Source organism: Lutra lutra, chromosome 9, assembly GCF_902655055.1.
Source record: "Lutra lutra chromosome 9, mLutLut1.2, whole genome shotgun sequence".
NCBI lineage: Eukaryota > Metazoa > Chordata > Mammalia > Carnivora > Mustelidae > Lutra > Lutra lutra.
This window is the reverse complement of record NC_062286.1, coordinates 139,599,428-139,623,840: the sequence shown is the minus strand read 5'-3', so window position 1 is coordinate 139,623,840 and position 24,413 is coordinate 139,599,428. Positions and strand designations below refer to the sequence as shown.

The following is a 24,413-nucleotide window of genomic DNA, read 5'->3' as shown; positions in this document are numbered from 1 at the left end:
GAAAGCAGATTAGTGGTTGCTGGGGTTTGAGAGGAGAGAATGGAGAGTGACCACTGATGCGTACAGAGCCTCCTTTTGGGGTGATAAGAACATTCTGGAACCAGACAGTGCTAACAGCTGCACGGCCTGGGGAATGGCCTACATGCTACTGAATTTTAACTCGTAGGCTTTACGAGGGTTAAAATGATGAGTTGTACGTTGGGTTTATTTCGCCAAAATTTATTTTTTTAATTGGATAAGAAGCGTCCGTCTGGGGTAAGTGACACCAGCCAAGTAACTCCACTCTCTGAACCTGTTTCCTCATCTGCAGAATGGGGGCATGGACAAAACCTATGCCCTGGGTAGTAGTGAGACCACGCCAGCTGGTCCACAGACATGATGGGCACGTGGAAGGCACAGTCAGGCCGCTCCCTCTGGGATTGCTACGAGGACTCAGCAGCCGCTGATCTGGAGATGGTCTCCGCTGGGTGCCTGCGCTCAGTCGAGAAAATCAAGCATTTTCCCCCTTAAGATCCCAGGCAGGCTCCCTATGGTGCGGGCCTGTGTGGGCTGTCTCTGGCATCCTGACTCACGGTAACACGTAAAGGTTGGAGCAGATCATATTTTAAACCCCAGAAGCTCGCTCTGAGCAGTTGGGCGCTCTGGATGTAATTCTGCAGGTAATTTGAACGAGGCTATCTAATTTCAAATGTCCCTGCTCTTACGAGTGCAAAAGCAGCATAATTTTTAATTAGTGGGTAAACAGTAAATAATGGATGGCGGTAAGTGGACACCGCTGTTAATTAAAAATCCATGGTTGATAAAAATCAATTTGGCCCGTGCATTGAACTCAGTCTAACAGGTCCCTGTGAAAAGTTGTGCAATTGGCCTGCGGTACCATCTGCTTTCAGATGTTCCTTTAGCTGAGACTGTTTGGGGCGGGGTGCAGCGGGGGGTGGCGAACGGAGGGGGGGCAGGAAAAGGGGAGAGAAAGAAAAAAATAAAAAAGCTACTTCAAAAGCTACAACAGAACAACTTGCCCAGGTTCATTTGTAACTGGTTAATTTAATTTTTGCAACCTTTAAATTGAAGCTCTGCAAACGGCCAAGAGGCCGAGGCCGGCTCTGCTCCGGTCCTTCCACAAAGGCCTCCAGTTGTGTTTTGTATTTTGTGTGTCTGTTGTGGATACAGCGAGATTTTGTGTCGTCTCCTGACTTCTAATTAAATCCTAATTTCTCACTGAAAAACAAGACAGACTAAAACACCCTCCGCAGGAACATGCCGTCTGAGAATTCACAGCAAAAAAGCAACATCTAGGGCCTTCTCGGTGCTTCAGGGAGTACAGGGGGAAAAGGCCTGTTTTGCTTTCAACAGAAAACATTTCCTCAAGAAACAGAGCTTTGTGGAAACAATGTCAATATAATTTTCAGGGCCCGTTTGCTCTTTTTTTCTGAGATACAAGCTTGATCTTCCAACCAGGCAAGTAACACTGACCCCTTTGGTCCTTTTCTTCCCTCTGCTTCTCCGAATCAACATTCCCCAAATCAAAACATTCAGATAGATTTCCTTGACAGTGATGGTGTTAACGTGAACCCGCAGACTGAATCCAGGGGACCCCGTGTCTCCCGAGGAGGGGCTTGCAGGAGCACAAGAAGGTTGGAGAAGCTGACTCGGAGGCGGCCCTGGCTCGGGTTCCCTGACAGGGCCATGCTGGCCATCTGGCCCGATTTCAGTGCCTGCCCACATGCCACAAGGTCCTGCTTCTGGTCCTCAAGAAATGAGATGTGCCCAAGATACTGCGGAACTACCCACAAGCTCCTTTCTCAAGACTCCCCTTGCCCGTGCTCCCCGTGAGCTCCCTGCAGAGTGGCCATGTGTCGTCTGGGGCCAGGTCAGCCCCAGCTGACTGGCCGGTGGTTTTCGTTTCTCCTATTTGGCTGGTTAAAACCAGGGAGGACACAGCAGGAATACAGCAAGGGCCCTGAGCTGCACCAGCAGGTCTGCCGCTCATCCATTCATCCATTCATCCATTCATTCAGCAAATTCATCCCCCCCAAGTCTTGAAAAAAGCCCCGTCCCCCTGGCTGTGATGGAAGACGGCCAATGGTGGAACCATCAGGCCAGTCTGACCATCTGAGCTTTGTCCTTTGTCACATCTGAGCAGCATCTGGGTCCCCCCAGGCTGTCTCTCTGCCCCAGAAAGGAAGCAAACGCTCACGGCCATCTCCGAGGGTCGTCACGAAGGTCAGGCGGCCACTAAAACCCATGGGATGGATACACGGTTTACAGAACCAGTGGCTGCCGTCACTGCTGTGGCAGGTCCCACCTGCGCTTTCTCTGTGTCTGTAGGTCTCTGGGGACCCCACGAGTCTCCAGAGGAGCCTCCGGGCCTCCAGGAGGCGAGGGATCTACTCTGCCTCATTTTCCGGAGAAGCTGTCCGGGGCCACCCGCCCCATCAGACAGCTACTGAGGGACAGTGTGGGGACCTCAGGCCTCCCCAGGCCTTCTCTGGTGGCGCCGGGAAGCTGCAGTGTGTGGTGGAGAAGGGGGCAGAGTGTACCTTTCACGTGCTTCTCATGCAGCCCACAAGCCTTCCTGGGCGCCCCCCGGGCCCCTCTGGGCCTGTGTCCCCAAGCCGGCCCCCGAGCACTTGGCCCGCAGGCTCGGCGGGAGGAAGTGTCTTTGGCAGGCCTGCTGCAGGGGCGGCCAGCGGGTCGAGGCGGCCCCTCAGCACAGCCTGTTGCTGTAATATTCGGACCTCGCTGGCCGCCAGGCTTCCCACACATCCCGCCATCTGGGCTCTGTCAAGCCCAGCCCTCTGAGTGGAGATGACGGTTTCTGGGGAAATCGCTGCTCTTTAGCAGCTGAAGGCCCTGGTGCTCTCGCCTTGGGACATCACGTAGAAGAGACTGGGCGCGCTCCCAAGGCCACACCTGGCTTTTCTCCATAAGATGAGCACATGTGGGGTCACTCAGGAGGGTGTGAGGCCCCGGCTGCTCACAGCCGTCCTCCCTGAGCCTCCGATTCCTCCCTGGCCACCCCGCCAGCTGCACCCATCAGCCCCGCTACCCGCCGCACACTTCCCGAGTACCTGCTAAGGGCCAGGTGTGGTCCTGGGGCCCGTGGTGCTCAGGCAGGCAGCACACGGGCCTGGCACCAAGGAGGGACCATTCCACGAGCGGCCTCCAGAGGCTGGCGGCAGTTCTGGTCTGTTCCACGGGGCAGAGGTCAAGGAGAACCTGGGCTCTTCGGGGCGGTGGGCGGGGGGCGGGGGGAGAAGTCCCACTGCCCCAGCACCTTGGGCTGAGTCTAGAGGGCCCCTTGCCCTGGAGTGTGGAGTCCTTCAGTCACCACGTGCCAGTGCCTGGCTGCACAGCAGCTCAGGATCCTAGGGTCGTGCCCCTCCATGGTGGAGACGCAGGTGACAACTCCAGGCACTGACCCAGGCACCCTGACTCAGGTGTGGCTGAGGCAGAGCTGGATGCCCCGGGGCAGGGCCACTGTGCAGGTGGCGGCAGACCCCGGCTGGCCTCTGACCCCGCTGTGGCCCAGGATGGCTCGGGAGGGCAGGCAGAGTTTCTGGAGCGCGTCAGGACCCCTAACTCCTGTCTGTCTGCTTTGCAGCCCGCACCACAGAGGCGACTGGGACCGCCGGGGGTAGCCGTCTACACCGGGAACCCCGCTGCCAACAGCCCGCGCCCAGCAGAGCCCCCGTCACTGTGCTGCTGCCCCCACGCCTCGACGGGCCCTGGGTCTCTACCGGGTAAGACCCTGAGGTCGCCCTGATCACAGGCCCCCAGGCAGGGAGACTGCACCCCCTCTGGGCTTCAGTGTCCACACGACCCGATTCAACCAGTTGTCCAAGAGGCCTCTATCGGACAAATGTGTGGCTCCACTGACCCCCCTCCACAGCACGAGCCTGGTGGGCAGAACGTGTCCCAGCCAAATGCGGCCATGGATGAAATCTATGTGTGTGACGTACTGAGCACCCAGGCTGCAGTACTTACTGAGTGCCCACTAGGGACGGGGGAGCCACTGTGGGGACAGGCAGCAGACATGTGGACCCAGAAGTAAGTGTGGTGAACCTGAGATGGTGCTAAGCTCTGCCACGAAAGACATGGAGCCACGGATGTGAGAACCAGCAACCCGGGGGGGGGGGGGCGCTTCTCAGAGGTGGCAATGTTCCGCTGAGAGCTAAAAGAAGAATCAGCCATCCAGAGGCCCAGGGGAGGTGGCCAGGCAGAGGGAGAAGCTGGCGCAAAGGTCCTGAGACAGGACGAGGCAGAGGAGAGGGTGGAGAGGGCCCAGCCATCCTGCTTGTCTGTTGAATTTTCTTCCTAACCGGACAGGCTTGCCTGACATTTCAGAGGCCCTGTTCACTGCTCTGGGTAGTGGGATTTGTGCTCTGATCCTCATCCTTGGGGCACAGATGCTACAGCAGCTGTCTAAGTCCTCCCTCCTGAGAGAGGGAGAAGGGCGGCCGTGGCCTCCTCCACACCTAGTACATCCTTTCCTCCCCCGCCATCCCCTTGGGGCCAGTCCTGTTCTGCAGTCAGGGACTGGCCTCTCCACGTCCTCCATGTACCTCCTGGGGTCAGGGAGAAACTCAACTGCCAAACATCTGTTAGCACTCTGGGTGGAGGGAGGGGACGTGAGCACTACTAAGCCACTTTGGATGCGTTCCCAGGCTCTGTCCCCATCCTGACTCCACAGTCCAGGTGAGATCCAGGCACCACCGGTGTGGGTCACCCCAAGACAGAACTGGGCTGTGGGGAAGGTTAGAACTGGGTGCAGGCTCCTTCTGCCCTGAGACAACAGCGTTCCAGGACAGTTCTTCTAGAAACTTCTAGAACTGTCTTCCTAGAAAGTTCCTCCTCATGTTCTCCAGACAGGCTTTGCTGCTTCCTGGAGGCAATGCAGGGAATGATCTAGAGTCTGGGGCCCACTGAGGTTGTTCACTGTGACCTGCTGCCTCCCGTAGGCAAATCTTTTGCCCCCAGCCCTGTCCGAGACGCAGGTGAGGACAGGACTATGTCTCCCAGCTCATGTGTGTGAGTTGCCTCCCTCCGTCTTCAACGACCTCCTGTACTGGCATTTCTTTACCATTTTTCTCTACACCAGCTTGCTTTTGTTTACCTAAATATATTCATCTATTTTTCCAGCTTTATTGAGGCATAATTGGTAAACAGTAAACTGTACACATTTACAGCGTACTGCAATCATTTTTAAAGGAAGCGTAGTATCATCCCGCAGAGGGAGGGCAGAGCCTCCTGCCATAAATAGGAGGTACCTGTAAAAAAGAAAGTCAATGAAAACGAAACAACATAATTAGATTCTCACTAGATTCGTTACCTGCCTTGGGTCCTGAGTCCGTTTTCTCGGGAAGAGAAGGGAGGTTGGTGTTACAGACACGTTAGCTCCAACAGAGACTTTCTCCTTAACATAATCAGAAAGATTGGAAGAAAAGAAAAGGGAACTGTTTTCGTGCTGGGTAAGAACATGTTTCTTTCGCTCCATCCATCTTGCTATGAAAACTACTATGAGAGTTCACAGCAGCGTGTAAAGGGGGCCTTGTCCGCTGTTTCCCCCTAGAACTCACCCAGCCGCCCCCCTGTCTGCGCCCTCAGTGCAGTCTCAGAGGCTACCCTGCCCCCAAACCCAGCTGCGGCCGTGGATCTAGGAGTCATTCAGCTTCCCTTTGTGCCCAACCCCACGTGCTTGTATTACCACCAGCGGAAGTGATCCTGGGGGCCAGGCCTGGCCCACCGCCTGTTTTGTAAATAAAGTTTTATTGGCACACAGCTATGCCCCACCTTACCCCATTTACTTATTGTCTCTGGCTGCTTTAGCGCTAGAGACCAGCTCGCGCACCCAAACAGAAATACTTATTACCTGACCCTTTACAGAAGAAGTTTGGTGATCCCTGGTTTAGATCAACAAACCTGTCATGAATGGAACTTGGTCAGGGAAGTCAACTGAGTGAAGGGGAGACCGGAAGTGACTGCGCATCAGCCACGATTCCCTCCATGAGGCCCTGGGGAGGGTCTGCTGTGTGCCAGGCTCTGAGCCAGGGGCCGAGGATCCACTGGGGCAAGAAGGAGGCCACTGCCTCCTGGGGCTCATGGCATGGGGCCCCCCAAATGATGCAAAAGAGCCTGTTTCCTAAGCACCTCTCGGGCACCACCACCATTCTTCACGTTTCCTGGAGACCCTGACTGTGGGTCTGACGCCTCCGTGTCACAGAGGAAGGAGCTGGGCATTATCCACAGCCGCTGAGGGACAGGAATGGGATTTGAACCTGGGTCCTCTGGCTGCAGAGTCTGCATACTTCTTGGGCCACGAGGTATCCACAGGTATGAGGACCCATGCCGTGAGGGAGGGTGATGGCTAAAGGAGGCAGTTAGGATCGGAGGAAGCAGAAGAAGGCAAGTGAAAGGCCCTCGGCCTCTAAGGGGGTGGCTGAGACCAATTAGGGAAACTGAGGCTTATCAGGGTCCAGCTCTGGACTGAGGTCTGAAATAGAGGCTATGGGAGCAGGGTCCAGCTCTGGACTGAGGTCTGAAATAGAGGCTATGGGAGCAGGGTCCAGCCTGGAAGGAGAGGGGCTCACCAGCAGGCTCTCCCTGCTCTGCCCAGCTCCTCTCTCTCTCTCTCTCTCTGACAGCTGTGAGGTGCGCCCGGGACCCGAGTTCCTCACCCGCTCCTATACCTTCTACCCTAACCGCCTCTTCCGAGCCTACCAGTTCTACTACAGGGACCCTTTCTGCCGGGAGCCTGCCCACTCCCTGCTCATCAAGGGCAAAGTCCGCCTGCGCCGGGCCTCCTGGGTCACCCGAGGGGCCACCGAGGCCGATTACCACCTGCACAAGGTGGGCATCGTCTTTCACAGCCGCCACAGCCTGCTCGATGTCACCAGGAGTCTCAACCAGACCCGGGTGGGCCAGGACTGTGCCCGGCGGCTGCCCCCAGCCCGGGCCTGGCTGCCCGGGGCCCTGTACGAGCTGCTGAGCACCCGGGCCAAGCAGGACTGCACGGAAGCCCTGGGCTTCACCATGCACGAGCTCAGCCTGGTCCGCATGCTACGGCACCTGCAGCCGCAGCCTCGGGCTGGGCCCCGGCTGGTGGAGGAGCTCTACCTGGGGGACATCCACACTGACCGAGGGGAGAGGTGGCACTACCGGCCCACGGGCTACCAGCGCCCGCTGCAGAGTGCCCTGGTGAGTCTGGGGCCCTGGGAGGGTGAGCTCTGGGCCCCAACCCAGCGGGCCCTCTACGATCTGGTCCCTGCCTCAGACCCTCTCTGTACCCCCTTGCTGGCCTGCTGGCCTCAAGGCATTTGCACATGCTGTTCCCTCTGCTTGAGATAGGTCTATACAGGGCTGGCTTTTTCCAAAGGAACCGCTGCTCAGCTTGTCTGTGCCTGGTCCTCCTGACATCCTTCTTGTGGTCCCCACATGGTCCTCTTCTGCTCGTGCTGGGCACTTGGGCAGGTGTGTCTCAGTTCTCAGATCAGCTGTTCCCTCCAATCCCTACTCTGCACATTTCCCAGCACTCAGCTTCCCGGGCTGCATGGTTTGTTCACTTGTTAATTGCCACCTTCTCTAGCAGTAGACTCTGCACGGGTGGGGCCCTGTCCTCTCCTGGGTCCCTACACACGGCCCAGGGTCTGGCACACAGTGGGGGCCAATAAAGCTTAGTGAATGAATGCAGGAGAGGTCAGTCCTCCTCCAGGGCTCTGCTGGACGGCCACAGAACCCAGAGAAGGTGACCCCAAGAGCCCCGCGTGCACCTCTTTGGTGTCTGGAGCCAGAGATGCTGAGTGTACCCATTCACACTAATGCTGGGTAAAGCAGCACTCCTCGGCCCCTGTTCTCAAGATGCCATCACCTGGGCATCTTCTGAGAATGCAGAGTCAGGTCCTGGGGGGGTCTGGGGTGGGACCTGGGACTCTGCATTTCCAACAGGCTCCCAGATGGCCCACGGACTGCCCTCTGGGCAGGAGGCTGCCCTGTGAAGGGAGATGTACTTCCCCCAACCCAGCTCCAATGTGAATTTCACTTGAGGTCCTTAACCTAGATTTTAAATTAAGTGATCACAGCACACTGCCCCCATTTGGGGGAGACCTGGTAGCCCTTCTCTGCCTGACGAGCACACAGGCAGAAAGAATCTGCTCTTCACGTGTGTGAGATGTATTCTGGGCACGTGGCATAGAGCCTGGCCCTTGAGGCGTGGAGGCTCAGGACTTCTCCAATGCAGCTGCTTGAAGACTTGGGACCACCACACCACCCCCACCCCCAGGAAAATGTTTGCAGAAGCATCAAATAGCGAATTTAAACAGAAACCAATTCTACTAAAACAGCTACCCAAGTCTTACAGCATTAATTTGTGACCCAGGAACCTTTATTCTCCCTAATTGAATGCAAACATGTTCCCAGCATCTGCAACATTGTTACTAGGAGACAGGAAACAAAGCCAGAGGTTCCAGAAACTGCAGGGCTTCCTTGCCTACACCCACAATTACAAGTTAACTTTTATCAGTTGGGGTTTCTTGAAACTGAAGTCAAGGTAGGATGCCATGAGAAGAATGTCTCTACTAGGTAACCCAGGAATATTTTTCAAAAGTGAGAATGAACAGACTGGAGGCATGAGTTCAGGAGCCCCTACCAAGTGAGCTCTTGGGCAACCCTCAGGTCATTCAGCAAGTATTGAGTGCCTACTGTGTACTCAGTACTCAAGGAACTAAACCAGATGGGCAATTTCTCACCTCTGGGAGCAGCTGCTTGTCAAAGGACCCCAAAGAAGGGTACTAGGGATGAGCCCCGCTGCCCTCTTCTCCTCTCCCACCCCCTCCTCTGGGGAGCAGAGAAGCACAGAAGTCCTCATAATCAGAAAATCAGCCTGAGTTCTTTCCATGACCTCAAAATTATGCTCTTTTTGGCAACCAGTGTTCTAGGCTGGTCTGACGTTAATCCTACTTAGAGAGAAGAAGGTGCTGGCAGTGGGGTGATGACAGGCACCCACCCCTTCATTAGGAGGGCAAACTGCTCAGAACATGGACAGGATGGACCCCTGGGGCACAGCGAATGACAGTTTTCATGTCTCCCCAGGCAGGGCTCTGGGGCTGGAGACCTCTGCGTTCCTGCTGCCTGACCAGCCAGCGTGGCTGACACAGCCCACCCTGTGATCGAGCAGCAGAGCAGGAATGTGGGCAGAGACGAGCAGTGCCAGATGTGCGCACATTAAATTAAATACCTGCTCAGCAACTGCCTCCCCCACCGCGCCCGGGGGAAAAAAAGGAGAGAGAGAGAGAGAGAGAGAGAGACATAATTTCAAAGAAGAAAATGCTGCATATAAACCCCCAAGTAACGAATCAGTCGTTACGTTATGCTCTCCAGGGTCTGAGCCTCGTCCATGACCCAAACCAGATGGTAAACATGAACATTTTTAGAAGTTAATTTAAAACCAATTTGATCCCCAAATTCATTGCCTGGATGTAGAATCCTAATCAATCAGCCAACACTCAACCAAAATCATCTAAGCCTGGCGTCACCTCTGGGGGTTAATTAGAAACTGTTATATGCTGTTCGAGAAATAACTTTATGTAACAGGTTTGAACCAGTAAGAGTTTGGCTCCCGCGCAAGTGTGAATTCTGCTGGCTGGGGCCTTGCTATTATTAACACATGCATCTCCGGACCCCTGCAGAATGACGCCAGAAAGGGTTTTCGTTTTTCATCCCCTTCGAACACTTAGGAGGAGGAGATGCCTGTCCTTGCTCATCTCTCACCTGAAAGGCTCACTAGCTCTCAGTTTGTTTCTGTTATGCAGAAAGCCACTTGCCCTGCCCGAATGACCAACTAGGATCTCAAATGTCCTGCCTGCAGGAGAGGGGCTAGGCGGGGAGCACAGCCCTAGTATTATTTTGATGTAAGGCCTTCTGCTCTGTCAATACACATCAGCATGACAACAGTCGGAATGTGGGTTAAAATGCCTAATTAGACTCTGATCAGCCAGACTTCCAATTACCAGCTCTCCAGCTTACCACCCAGCCGGCTCATTTCTTCCCATCACACTTTTGGACCCATTTACTAGCATTTCAAAGAGCTTTGAGGCCTCTGTCCTCGAGTCAAAATCCCCCAAACCAAAAATAATATAATCTTCCATATTATGGAAATCAAGGCAAGTTTAGGTTTATCACAGACACAAATAAGAGCTGAATATGTGACGAACTGAAAAAGAAAACAAATAGTTTCTTAGTTCTCCGATAGTTTTTTCTAGACAAAAAATCCCGAACACCACTTGTCTGGCATAAAACTCACCCAACAGTAATCTCCAGAAATCTTTTGTTTTTTGCAAGGAAAAGAAAAAACGGAGCTATTTCCCAGCTGGGCTCTCCAAATGTCCCTCTTCGCCCTTGCCCGTCCTGCCTGCACCCCTGGCCTGAGGTTTCCTTCTCAGATGGCAAAAGCAGGGGATGTCTGCTAGTTCCCACATCAACCTTGCTTGGACAAGCCGTTGTTCCCAGGACGTTTACCTTTCAGAGTGATGCTCTGAACTGAATTCTGGGCAACAGCTCCCTTTCAAAACACAAAACAAAACGAAAACAAACAAAACAAAAAAAACCACACCAAGATGTCTCTATCTGGTTCCTTTTTGGCCTCCGTTGAGCTCTTTCTCTCCAAAATGCAGATTGATGACACCCACACACTTTGGTTTGGCATCTGCTCCCCGTTGACGTGCTTCACGGTAAGCCCAGCTCCATGACTCCGGAAAGCACGGACAACTGTAAATAAGGCCACAGAGAAGGCAAAGCCAATGCGCAGCCTGGGACAACGGGGGCCGAGGCCGTAGCTGGCCACTGGAGGGCGGCTGGTTTCCCCCATTATAAATAACACTACAGTGAACATCTCTGTGCACCATCTCTTTCCCACTACCTCCTCAGGACAGACTCTAAGTGGGGGAGGGGGGTACACGTGCAGGAGTATTTTAATGGGACTTTGTCCCTGTCACCACACGCACTCTCCAAGGCAATGAGGGAACGACACTCACCTTCCCCGGGAGAGGTTCTTGGAGCTAGAAGAGCCTCTCTTCTCCACCCAAGGTGGGGAAGGCACCTCTGTGAGAGCACGGAAGCTCTCAGTATGGAGGGGATGCGGAAGGGACACCAGGTGGCACGTTCTAGCCTGTCTCCACCACTTCCGGGCTGGAGACGTGGCAGGTTGCCAGGCCCACTAAGGCCCAGCATCTTTGGCCCGGACACGTAACACTTGCCTGAGGAGGGCTGAGCCCAACACCTGGAGCTTGGGCTCAGGGGAAGGGGGAGTCACAGTGGGCCAGGAGAAGGGAGATAAACTTGAAAGGTCGTATCCCAGGACCAAGCAGGATAGGTGTGGAAAAGGCCCCTTCCAAACTCCAAGGCCTTTCTCCTTCATCCATCCATCCATTCATCCCATCAGCACGAGGCTGCTATGAGCTAGGCCCTGTGCCAGGCCCTGGGGCTGGACGAAGTAGCCACAGGGGCCTCCCGGCTTGGGGAGCCTACCATCCAGCGAGGCAGAGGGGTAGAGAAAGAGGAGGCGGAAGCGACAGGTCTGTGATCTGCAGAGTTCTCGCTAAGGCCTCACTGAGCCGAGACCCAGACCAGAAGCAGCCCACCAGGCCCCGTGTGGGAGGCCCAGAAGAGGGAGGACTTTCCTGAGATCCAACAAGAGCAAAGTGGCCATTGCGGTGGGAGGCGGGGAGTGACCCACGGGCGGGACCCCACGATAGACCCACTCCCGGCTGCAGCCCGACTGCTCGTGCGGCTCAGACGATCGCTATCCTGTTTCTGTTTGTCTCCTGCCAGCACCACGCCCGCCCCTGCCCTGCGTGCAGCCTCATCGCACGCTCTGACGAGCACCACCCACCCGTGCTGCCCCCCCAGGCGGCCCTGCCCCTGCGCCTGGGGGGCCGGTGGGTCAGCCCCGGGTGCGAGGTGCGCCCCGCTGTGCTGTTCCTCACCAGGCTCTTCACCTTCCATGCGCACAACCGCTCCTGGGAAGGGTATTACCGCCACTTCTCAGACCCCGCCTGCCGCCAGCCCACCTTCACGGTCTATGCCGCGGGCCACTACACCAGGGGCAGGCCCTCCAGCAAGGTCCTCGGTGGCACCGAACTGGTGTTTCAGGTCACGCGGGCCCGAGTGACTCCCATGGACCAGGTCACCACGGCCATGCTCAACTTCTCCGAACCGAGCAGCTGCGGGGGCCCGGGGGCCTGGTCCCTGGGAACCGAGCGGGACGTCACAGCCACCAACGGGTGTCTACCGCTGGGCATCAGGCTCCCCCACGTGGAGTACGAGCTTTTCAAGATGGAGCTAGACCCCCTCGGGCAAAGCCTGCTCTTCATCGGACAAAGGCCCACGGACGGATCAAGTCCCGACACCCCGGAGAAGCGCCCCACCTCCTACCAAGCACCCCTGGTGCTCTGCGACGGGGTGGCTGAGGCAGTGTCTGGACCCCTGCAGCACAGGCCTCTGCCGAAGCCCTTCCATGGTGGGGGGCCGTGTCCTCCAGCGGCCCCTCTCCCCGTCCTGCCCCTGGCTCTAGGGCTGGCCTTCCTCAAGGGGCTGTGAAATCGGTCTCTGAGCTCTAGACCACCGCTCGGGACACTCGGTGCCCCGCGGCCTCCCTCCAGGCACAGACTCCTCTTGCGTTGGCGAGAAGGGCCCCTGCTCTACCCTCCGCTCGGCTGCGGATCCTCCCGGTCCACTGCTGTCCGCCAGCCTGGGCCCCACAGTGCTCAGCCCCCGAGTCCCACGGCACCTGCAAGGCCTGCCCTCGAGTGCTGGCCGTGAACCTGGGCGTGGCCATGGCCAGGGCTCTGCGGCTCTAAATGCAAGCTCCTGGTTTTCTGGGGTGGTTGGAGGACAGCAGCCCCTTCTCCCACCCTGTCCTTGGCGTTTTGTGGGACGGGAGCGAGGCCCTGCATGGGGAGGCCACCGCCACTCTGCCGAGCCTGTGGATTCTTGTTTTAAAGATTATTAGTTTGAATTTAGCAATACAAACTCAAACCAGGGCTATGCATTAAAGATGCTGCTTCGGGCTTTCGGTGCTTGGTGGCTTTCTGGGAGAATGCCTGTCTCTTCGGGGCGACTCGGCTTTCCTGGGTTTGACTGTGAGTCGGCGAGTCAGGCTTGGAGCTGTCGACACCGTACGCGGCTCAATCCGGCCCTCCCAGGCCAGGATGTGAAGAAAGCCGCCTGTGGGGGCCCACAAGGGCGCTCCCCTCGCCCACACCCGGCTGGCTGCTGGGGGCAGGTCTGTGGGGGAGCGCAGCGCCTGCCGCCTTTGGAAAGTAATTAATACTAACGACAGCGGTGACACTAAGGTGCTCCGTAATCAGCCTTGTACAGGTGTCCTCTGCTTTCAGGATTCTCTGCACTCAACTGACGAGGAGGCAGAGACCTCCGAATGGATCTTTGGAACCATCCTAAGGAGAGGTTGGGGTCACCAGGCCGCATGGCAACCTCTGGAGGGGGACACAGCCTGCTTGCCCCTGTGCTAAGGTGCCAATGTCTTCCTCTGCTAGGAGGAGGCTGTCATCCAGGTGGGGGACAGGCTGTGCCTCTGCAGGGACCCTGCCCGTGTTCCCGAGGCTTCATCTGCACGCTGCGACATTGACTGGGATCCTCGTGGGCTCGAGGGTTTTGGGGACTCTGTACCTAGGACTCGCCCCTCCTTTCTCCCCCAGATCCTTATCTCTGGCTCTTACCACTGATCTTGAACAATTGTCTGTGAGGTTACTGATGCTTTCAGAGGGAAGCCCTGGTCCTCCGTTAGACTATGTGGGGTTCCATCAGCCCACTGAAATGGCTCTAACTTATCTACCCATTGTTCTTAAAAAGAAGAAAGACCCACCAAGTTAATATTCTCTGTAGGTCTCAGAGAGCTACGTGTGTTCCCAGAGTATTTACCAAAGTACAAGAAGTAATTAGATTATTTACGGTCTCAGACTGCATCGGGTGGGGGGTGTGGTTCCCAGTGGGGCAGAGGGTGGGTGGCGATAATGTGTCCATGGCTCAGCAAGTCTTGTATCTGAGGCTCGAGGCAACCATGACGCCATTTGTCATCAAATTTGAATCTTTTAATAAAATTAAACAGCCTGAAAAATGTTCTTGCTGGTTATTAAAGTCAACCAAGGGGATTACGGTTCTAAAGAAAGGAAGTGAAGTGTCTTCCAGGGAATGTGTGAAAGAGAATAAAACCAGTGGAGGTAAACCCCGGCTCTCTGTTACGCCCCTTTGGTTCAGGCGACTGCCCTGCCCTGTTGCAAATTCTCTGGAAGCTTCCGATGCACTGGGAAGAAAATCCCTGCCCCTGGGTCAGTGCTGTCTGTAAGGTCCAGCCATGCCCTGCCCCCCACCGCGCAGGCCGCACTGGCCTTCCTTCTGGCTCTGGATTGCAACAAACTGTTTCCCTACCTCGGGGCCTTTGCATGTGTCACTGCTGCTTCTCTTCCCCCAGATGCTCAGAAGCTTGACCTTTTCAAGTCTGAGACCAGATGTCACCTGCTTAGGGAGGTCAGCCATCAGTACCCCGAAACGGCAGCCTCTCTTCCCCTTCTGTCCTTCTGTCTATCCACCCATCCCATCATGCAGACCCTTCTTTCTAGCGCTTACTGCTCACCGTCGGAGTTGACCTCATCGGCTCTTGTTCTCTGCCTCCTCTACCACACCCGTAAGCTCCGTGCAACGGGAAGGACCAAGTCAGTCTCTGCCATCTTCTCCAGCAGAGCTTGCACATGCCCAGAACCACAGTCGAGGAAACAAATGTTTACCGTCCCATTTAATCCTCACACCAAGACCCACGACGAGACTACAAGCACATGGCTGGCATAGTACCCCTCCGGGCGCAGCAGGGCGGGTGGGTGGGGCACCCTAGAAGGCGAGGGGTGTGTCTCTGCTCTTGGGGATGCTAAAGGCTCGCAGAGGAGAATGGGCTTTGCCCAAGGTCGCCAGCAGCCGGGCCGCAGACCCCGAGGGCTGTGCATCTGTCCTGAGGTGTCCTTCCAGGGTTCCAGTTCCCTTCATAGGGGTAGGACTCCTTGACTGTATTTGGGGAAAGGAAGTCAGAGCTGCTTCGTGGGGCAAAGCATAAGTCATTTCAAATTCAAGTCTCCCTGACAGGACCGAGGTGCCCTCCCTCCCAGGGCCTCTTGGTTCTGGAGCAGTGGACGCCAGCAGAAAGAATCACGGCTGGAGAAAGGACAACAATCCCTTTCCCCCTGGGCTGAAACTAGAGGCGTCATCTAGGACCCAGGGGGCTGAGGGGGCTGGGGGAGAAGCCCGCAGATACCAGCCTTCTGGCCCCTTTCTTGGCTCCTTGGAGAACCCTCCACATAAAACCCAAGATAGCTTTAATCAACAGAGGGGAAAGTAAAACCCATACTTCTAGTTCAAAACAAAACAAAACAAAATTAATGTTCTCCATTCCGTGTTCAGTCACGTTTAAAAGGGAAGGGAAAAAAACCCGTGCAGTTTATAATTTCATAGTGCAAGCTCCCAGGAGAGTAAATGAGGCTTTCTTTCTTTTTTTTTTTTTTTAATAAAAAGTTTAAATTGTATACAGCTCTCAGAGGCCCATTAACTAACAGATGCTGGTTATCAAAAGAAGCTATTTCTTTGCTTTTTCTAAGTGAATGTGTTTAATCTCCCCATGGTGCTCCCAGCCTGAGAAAGAGCAGCTTGCAGTGACGCGGGCTCTGCCGCACTCAGGTCGGTCTCATGGGGCCTTGGTGACTCAGGCGTTAGGGAGGCTGGAGAGGACCGGGGCGGTGGGGGGAGCGGCAGCTCCTGATGCAGAGGAGAGGGGACGTGCATCAGGGCCATCAGTGGGGCCCCAGGAGGGCTTGGGGGACCGTTTCCGCTTCCCAGGGGTGAGCTTGGCCTGAGCGCCTGGAAGCCGATCCCCCTCACACAGACCCCACTAGCCGGGTGTGAGGACCGAGGGCTAACCCAGGCCCCCACCTGTCAGGGTCTTCTCTTCACCACCCCCCTGCCTGGAATGCTTCAGCATCGTAGTCTCACCAGTCATCATGAAGGACCCTTGTGCTTCATTTCCTCACTGTCGGCCTCTCTCCTCTAGGTGTCCCTTGACAGCTCGCCCTTGTCCATCTTGTCGCCCACCACGCCCCCAGCATGTGGACGGCACCTGACATAGCGGGAGCTCAGGAAACACAGGCTGGGTGGGTAAACCCTCTGAAGGCTGACTGGAGGCTATGAACTCAAGCAGCCAGAGGACAGCCACATACTCTGTCGAAATCTGGCTTGGAATTTTTGACATTGATTATCATTATTATTATTTTAATAAGATTGGCAGAGCAGAGCCCAGAGCTGTGACCTTGAGCACATCTGTTTTCTCCTACCCAGGCTCTTCCTAGGAAGGGCACTGGGGCCAGCTGCTGTCCCAGAATAGGGGCCGCACAGCCTGACATCGGCAGGACCCTGAAAGCCCCCTCAGGTTTCACATGTGTAAAGGTCATGGAGACGGGGAGACCCTCAGCCTCGTGCAGGCACCTAAGACTTTCCGACCTTAGCTACGGAGCGCCCGGCTGCAGTTTCCTCACCAGGAAAACTACTCGAACACCTGGAAGGTCCACGCCTGGCAGGAGGTTCACGAAGCAGCAATGTCGTGTTGTAAGAGGAACGGCTTGAAACAAAACTCTCTGTGAGGATGGGTCTTCTCCCAGCGATGCTGTATTTACTTCCTAAGGGTTATTAATTAATAATCTGCTACTCTCACTCCTATATTTGGTATTTTTTAATCCCACAGGAGAAAAATATTTAACAGAAAACTTATTTTTCTTGGTCATTAGCACTGTTAACATCAACAGTCAGTTTATTAAGGACTCCACGTAGGTACTGAGTACCCGGCACAGGCCAGGGGGAGCACACGCTTTCACATCTACTTCTTTCTGAAGCCCCCAGCAAATTCTGGGAATAGAGGCACAAGGTCACACAGATACACAGGAAAGGAGAAGAGTCAAGAAGAGATGGTAGCAAACTTCCAGAGTCTGGACGGCTGACGGGCAACAAGTTGAGAGGTGACAGAGAGCGGAGAGAAAGGTGCTACCTGGCCAGTTTCGGGGCAGGGGTCAGAAGCAAGTCCACTCATGCCCCCAAAGGCTTAGGAAGCAGTGGTCTAAGGAAGCCTGGGGGTGGGAGAGCCCTGGGGCTGAAAACAGGACTATCCGAAAGTCTACAAAGGAGTTTTATCCCCAGATCCTCTTCCTAACCCCTGTATGAAACCAGAAGGGCAAACAGGAGATGTCTGGATTTGGGAGACCATCCAGAGCAAGGTGTCACACTAAAAATAGAGATAGCAAAGAAAATTCTACCCATTAAATGGCTGGGTTGCACAGCCTCCTTCTCCTTGAGAAATAGCAGCCAGGCTTCTGTTGCCAGGCAGGAGACAGGAAGATTCCCAAGAAACGAGCCCATACTGAACCAACTGCAGATACTGACAGCTGGAAGTTCCCCCGAGGAGGCACCTGAGCGGTCCCCAGCCCCTTCGCTTGCACAGAGACCCAAAACCCAGTAAATCCCACCTACACAAACATAGCTCTTCAGGGCCTCACTCATAAATACATTAAAGGACATTCAAGGGTTACCAGGAATTTAAGGAAAGCCTCCAAAATGCTAGAGACTAAAACCCAACCCAAAGAGACTAGTAAGAGCCCCATACTAGGTGTAGAGATTACTGAAAAATAAATAAATGAACGTAAAAAACACTCAAAGTAACCAGTAAGAAGCAGATAATGCAGAGGACAGAACAACAAAAAGACCTATACTACCCTGGGTGAAAATAATGCTAACCTTTTAAAGACCATCAACATTTTTCAGTCCCTCTTATTTACAGAACAAGAACAACAACAACAACAACAAAAAGAGGAACTAGAATATCCTCTGTGAAAAGAATATAAACTATCTAGCAAAAGCAGGTTGTTAAAAAACAAATACTAGTATTTAGAAAGGAAAAAATTCTTGAAAATTATAAATATGATGACAGACAAATCAAGAGAAAGTTGGAAATTAAAGCTGAATTTCTCTAGAAATTAAAATAAAAGCATCAGGAGTTAATGGCATTAAGCTTCTTAAAGCCAACACTGGAAGCTGGCAATCAGCAAATATTCTCAGGATCCTGAACATATTTCCGACCCTGATTTTTATACCCAGTACAACTATCAGTTTAGTGAAAGGGCTGAATGGAACATGTTCAGATATGTAACCTTCTCAGAAAAGTTATCTCCCACATGCTCCTTTCTCAGAAACCAGCCTGAGGATGTATTCCACCTTAACAAGGAGGTAAAACAAGAATGAAGATGCTAGAGATCCAGGAAATAGGAAATTCACCCAGAAGAGAACAAAGGGAATTCCCCAGATGATGGTGAAGGAAGGGCCTTCCTGGGATAAAAGTCAGGCAGCAGCTCTGGGGGCCAGTCAGTCCACAGAGTAGCAAGAGAACAGGGAGCTCTCTAGGAGGGACCTTCCTGAGAAAATACATAAAAATCATAGTATACCAAATGTGTGAATGCTCTTACACGTCTGTCAGAGTCCGGGGCTGAATTAATGAAAGATATATAAGAAAGTAAGCAGCAGAGAGGTGCAGGGTTAAGTATAAAAGGGAAATAAAATCACAGAACAGACAATACCTTGCTGTGAATAATATTTAAGTCTCCATCAAGCAAAAGGATACTGACATAGCCAAAAATCATGACATAACCCTATGAGGGGGAGGGGAAGGAGACTGTGTTTCAGATAAGGGTGGAGAGAAAGGTTGCTGGAGCCACTTCCTTACCTTCCTTAGAAGGAAATCAACAGATAAGATCTAGAAGTGAAAGAAAAATATAGATGCTAATACGAGAAGACAGAAAGCGCTAACATGGCTTCCTCCCAGAAGTGGAAGCACAGGGCCAGGAGGGTCTGCTGGTTTTCACTATGAGCCTGTTAGAACTATCTGGCATTTTATACAATGCACATGAAATGCTTTGGTAAAAAGTAAAATGAAAAATGTCACAAAACACATCACACACGAAAAGATGGCTCCACATCACTCATCACCAGGAAAATGCAAGTCAAAACCATAACAAGATGCCACCTCACACCTCAGAACAGCTAAACTCAACAATACCCAAGAAACAAGACATGTTGGCGAGGACGTGGAGAAAAAGGAACCCTCATGCATGGTGGGTGGGAATGCACACTGGTGCAGCGATTGTGGAAAACAGCACGGAGGTGCCTTAGGAAGTTAAATGTAGAGCTGCCCTAGGACCCAGCAACTGCAGTACTCGGTATTTACCCAAAGAACACCAAAACACGAATCCAGAGGGACACATGCACCCCAATGTCTACAGCAGCACTACTTACAATAGTCAAATTGTGAATGCAGCCCAAGCATCCACCGACAGAGGAGCAGATAAAGAAAATGTGGTGTATGTATATGCAGGAACGTTACTCAGCCACAGAAAAAGTGCGACATCTTGCCACTTGCAGTGACAAAGAGGGAGGTAGAGAATATTATGCTCAACAACGTATTTCAGGGGAAGACAAATACCATATGATGTCACTCATATGTGGAACTTAAGAAACAAATGAACAACAGGGATAAAAAAGAGAGAGGAAAAACCAAGAAACAGACTCTTAACTACAGAGAACACACGGGCGGTTCTCAAGGGGCAGGGGGCGGGGGCGTGGGGATGAAGGCGCACACTTATGATGAGCGCCGGGCGATGGATGGGAGTGCTGAGTCACCATATTAATACCGGATGCTAACGTAACACTGTACGTTGGCTAGCTGGAATTTAAATAAAAACTTTTAAAAAATGCAAAACCAAATCCAACAACAAAATCTAGAACTTCCCTTCAAAGTGCTTTCAATCCAGTATGGACAGACTATGGCAAGAGAGGTGTCAAAACGCTTTGGGGGACAGGGCTGGTGAAGCAGGCATCCCGGGGCGGGGGGAGAGGGAGCAGCTAAGTTTGTACAAATCAGACTCGTCCTCAGAGTCTGAGACTAGAGGAAACAAGGGAGAAAATGCCCAAAGCACCAGCCGTGAGCTCTCGGCGAGTGGAGAGATACCTTTGGGTGGTTTTACCATTACGAACGGGAGACACTTCCTGTGCTTTGGAGCCGCACTGAGGTCGGGGACTGTGACTGCAAGGCTGAGGTTGAGATAGAACAAGGGTCTTGGCTTGACTTTCAAAAGCCTCCTGCCTGCCGTACACATTCTCCTAAGTTTTTGAAGTAGCATAAAGGTCCGTTCTTTGAAAAGTCTGTAGCACTTATGTGTTTCTCTAAATTTTTACTCTTTTTATCCTTCGAGTGATTTTAGTGGTCAAGCATTGCTAAGAAAACAAAGAGAAGTTCTACTTGGACAAGGTAAAGCCTCCACTTTAAGTGCAGACTCGGTGGCGGGGGGAGGGATCTGTTTCCGGCAGGGCGCATCTCCCCCCCCCCCCCATCCCAGGACCCTGGCAACTTCCCAGACAGCGTCTGTCTTCCTGATGCACTAAGATCGAGATGCTCATGAGAGAGAATGCCAGAATAGCTCCTGTGACTGCTGAGTAGAAAACACCTCTATTTCACAGCTTTAAGGATGACCACCATTTCTAGTCCCTCTTCCAGAACCCCCTGGGGTCTGGAACACTGAAGTGTGCCTCACTTGTGGCCTCTGTGATAAGGACCCCTGGGCAGCAAGACGACAGGCTCATTAGACTAATGCCATCAGGACGTCGCTAGCAGAGGTCAGGAATGAGAGCCTGATCAGTTGGCAATAAAGTGTTATTTATCACCCCTGCCCCCTGCCCCCCGCCCAATCCATTTCTATATCCTCTGCGGCAAGTGCTTTTCCCAGGAGCAAAATACTGTACATTCCTATTTCCACATTCGTAAATGTACCCCTGTACAACTGCATTTCTGCTGTTTCACCCCTGGCCCTTGCCGTGGTTAAGACTCCCCTTCCTTTGAACGTCCTTCATTGCTGATCATCACGTGTGTGTTCAAACAACCTTTACACAAACAAGTGGCTCAACCTCATGCAAAGAAATGGGGACTGAAACCAAGAAACCGTGTGCCCTTTCCTGATGAGCAAAGAAAGGCAAAAATCAGACATGGCAACGTGCTAGCAGTGGGTGGGGGGCGGGTAGACGGTGCTGGAACAGAAGCTGGCGTGTCCTCCGCGAAACCCGGTGGGGAAGTCACGGGACCAAATTTAAAATGCAGGCACCCCTAGGAACTGTGCCCCGTTATTCCCGCTCGTGGGCAGGGGTCCCGCTGTAGCTGTGTTTGTAGCAGCCAAGACTAGCAACAGGTGACATGCACCTCTGTGAAGGGCTGGTTCAGTCAGTTATGGGCACATCACAGAGAAAACCGACAGAGCCATCAAGAAAATGTGTGTGGACAGGAAATGATCTCCAACATGTGACAAAGTCAAAAAACGGTCATGACAGGGCAGGCTGCGTGTGCCGCCCTCTGTGTGTAAGCGGACACGGGCTGGTGTGTGCTCAGACATACGTGCGGAGAGGATCTCTGGAAAGAGGCAAATGGGAAATGGGACGTTCAGGAGTTTCTGGAGAAGAGCAGTGGGCGTGGGCTGGTGGCGGGGGGAGGGGCGCCGGTGGATCTTCATGCTGTCTTTTGGACTGGTGTTAAGTCTTAACGTTTGCCTGTTGCTTCTTCAAAAGAAATGAAAATGTTGTCGCTCACGTTTCGCCAAGACAACACTGTATGATGGAGAGCTGCCCACCACCGCTTAAAGCCAGAGGCTGCCCCACCTTGCAGACTTGCTAGCAACGTCCACCAGCCAGGGCTCTGTCAGTCAATGACCAATCCTCCCCACCCACCCCCAACAGGCAGGAAGGACAAGAATGCGTACCTGGCTCCCACACTGGGCAAAAGTTTCCTCATCAGTTAAACGAGGAAGCTCCCTTAGGTCTGTTTCTGTCACACGAGATATCTAAGATTTTTCACTTTAAACCGATTTTATGTTCCTAAGAATCAGTGGCAGAGCAAGGCGATGGGCTCTGGTGTTTTCTCTAAAGCATATCCAAATGCTCTTAAGCCATCCCTTCGAAATAATTTTACACCGAAGCATCCTTTAAACATATTCAGAGCACAGAATTTATTGAACAGAATACGGAGACAGCTAGTACAAAAGTTTATGCCTTGGCAGGGCGGGCTTCATCAGGCTGACACGGCGGAACATGTGAGAACACGCTCTGAATGGTTCTTTCGATCTGGACACTGCAGAAATACATCTCCTTCCCTCCGGGAAATGTAAAGTCAGCCATAAAACCATGAATTTATGACATATCCGATAACCAGAATGGATGATGGTAGAGTCCTTTCCTGCACCAACTTTTAAAATGAATTCTCCGTCAAAACAGGAAATACAACTCAAAATACAGAAAAGAAAAATTATGGAAACAAGAGCATTGTTAGACATCTCTTAAAAGACTCGATTCCCCCAAAATGTTAATGTACCTTGAAGTCAGAATGAAAACACACACGACAAACTGCAGAGATTTTTTTTTCCCCCAACACAGGGAGAAAGCTGTAAAGCAGAGGGGGACAGCGTGTGCCATTGAAATGACTTCTTTACTCACAAAGGAGAGAGGTGGTAAAGGGGACATTTAAATAGATCATTCTAAGTTTCTTAGAGAAGTTCCAAACGGCAGTGGTTTATAAATTCTTAAAAAAGTAAACGCTAGCAGCAGAAGTGAGAACCAAATGTACTTTGCAGTTGGCTCTCTACACGTAAGCTTGGAGCACTTTACTGAGGGTGCTTACGAATTGAAACGCAGAAAAGCAGATCACTCCTGCTGATGAATTCCTCAGAGTCTCCTCCGGTATCTAACGCAGCGCAGGTAAACCGATGAATGTTTGCCAAACGCGTGAACGTTGAAGGCAAGTGGTTCTTGCACACATGGTCTCGGGATTACAGACAATAAATTCTGACCTCTGAATCCAACAAGAGTCAATGGAAAAGCCTCGTTTTAAAAGAATGCCGCAGTGGAGGGTCATAGCTGAATGTAGTTGACTTCGTCAAGTACAAAAGAAAGACGGGAATGTAGGCGCCCGGTTCATAGAAACAACCAGACCTCTTCGTATCACGTGGAAAACCATTGAGCTGACATGAGAAACATGCATGCTAGTTTATTAGTGTTTTAAGTCACAAAAAGCTATGCATCCTTGCGAGCACTAAGCCTTAAGGAAACTGTGTTGAGCTATCATCAGATCTGTCTACCCTATTTGGCATGGACTGAAGGGAAAAAAGAAGTAGATGGGATCCGCTGGGGCCGGCCGCAGCGCTGGGCGGGAGTGACACGGACACTCCGAGGCTCAGCAGGAAGCAGTGGGTGCACGGTGGTCCCGCACCCACGTCCGTTAGTCGAATGATTAAATAGACATCAACCCTGTGGTCTAACGAAGTAATTCTAATAGGGCATTGTCACAGGATCAATGTTTCCTGGTTTAAAAATGAACATTAGCATTTATCTAGTGGCAGAAAACTATTACCCCATGGTCCTGTTTTATGCAACTGGCATCTTTTAATCAAAGCAATCCATGTTATGGCAACATTCCAAGGTATCATGACTGCGAGTACCCGCGGCAAGTCAGATAACAGCTACGCTCCTGCTGCGGCTTTTCTTCCTCTTCTACCGAGTCGATGCAGACATTTTCTAATGAATTAATTCCATTAGGAAAAAAATCTCAAGTAATTATATTACTCGAGACAACCTCTCATCTACCTCTGCGGGTTTCACTTGCAACTATTATACACAACCATTTGTGTGTGTTCATGTCTTCTACATTTTCCAAAATACCCCTGTAATGAAAAGTAGTAAGACAAAACCTTTTCAGTGGCATAGATGACGTCGCTAACACCCCGCAGAGGGAGGTCTGGATCCCGCTGCAGGGGGTCGGTGGGGGGGGCTCTCGTGCACTCCAACTGACATTCTGGGAGGTTGAGCCCGTGGACTATGCGTGTGGCAGATGGGACTCAGGTGCTGGAGTGACTCAGGTGCTGGAAGTCTTGCTGGAGGCCCGTTTTTCATGGCCTCCCAAGCCCGCCTCTGGACCCTGGGACTTGCTTCCTTCCAGGCTCTCCCAGAGAAAGGCAGCACTAACTAGGGGAGAGGTCCGTGCCCAGAAGCTTGGCTGTTCTGAAACCCCGCAGGCCACTGCTGTGACGCCAACTTCAATGGACCACCCTCGCTTCACATTTAATTTATGAGCTATGTCAAGCCCCGCAGAGAGCAGCCTCGTCCCCCGCGCGCCGAGACGGACTGGGCATCTCCTTCCCCCAATTCATCCCCCACGAGCATCAGGCAGAGTTCTCCAGGCAATGAGAAAATGGAGAACACACCTGTCCTTCCCTGTCTGAGCGGGTTTGCTT

The 24,413-nt window shown here is 52.8% G+C and overlaps 1 protein-coding gene across 1 annotated transcript in view; it reads left to right on the top strand.

Annotated features, from left to right (window-relative positions):
- APCDD1L (APC down-regulated 1 like) overlaps positions 1-14,118 on the top strand; it is a 51,396-nt gene extending 37,278 nt beyond the window's left edge. Inside the window, exons 2-4 of the mRNA XM_047746863.1 lie at positions 3,605-3,743; positions 6,645-7,197; positions 11,824-14,118. Coding sequence (XP_047602819.1) covers positions 3,605-3,743; positions 6,645-7,197; positions 11,824-12,591 — 1,460 coding nt within the window. The 3' untranslated portion in view covers positions 12,592-14,118. The remainder of the gene's footprint in view (positions 1-3,604; positions 3,744-6,644; positions 7,198-11,823) is intronic.
- Positions 14,119-24,413: the final 10,295 nt, after the last annotated feature.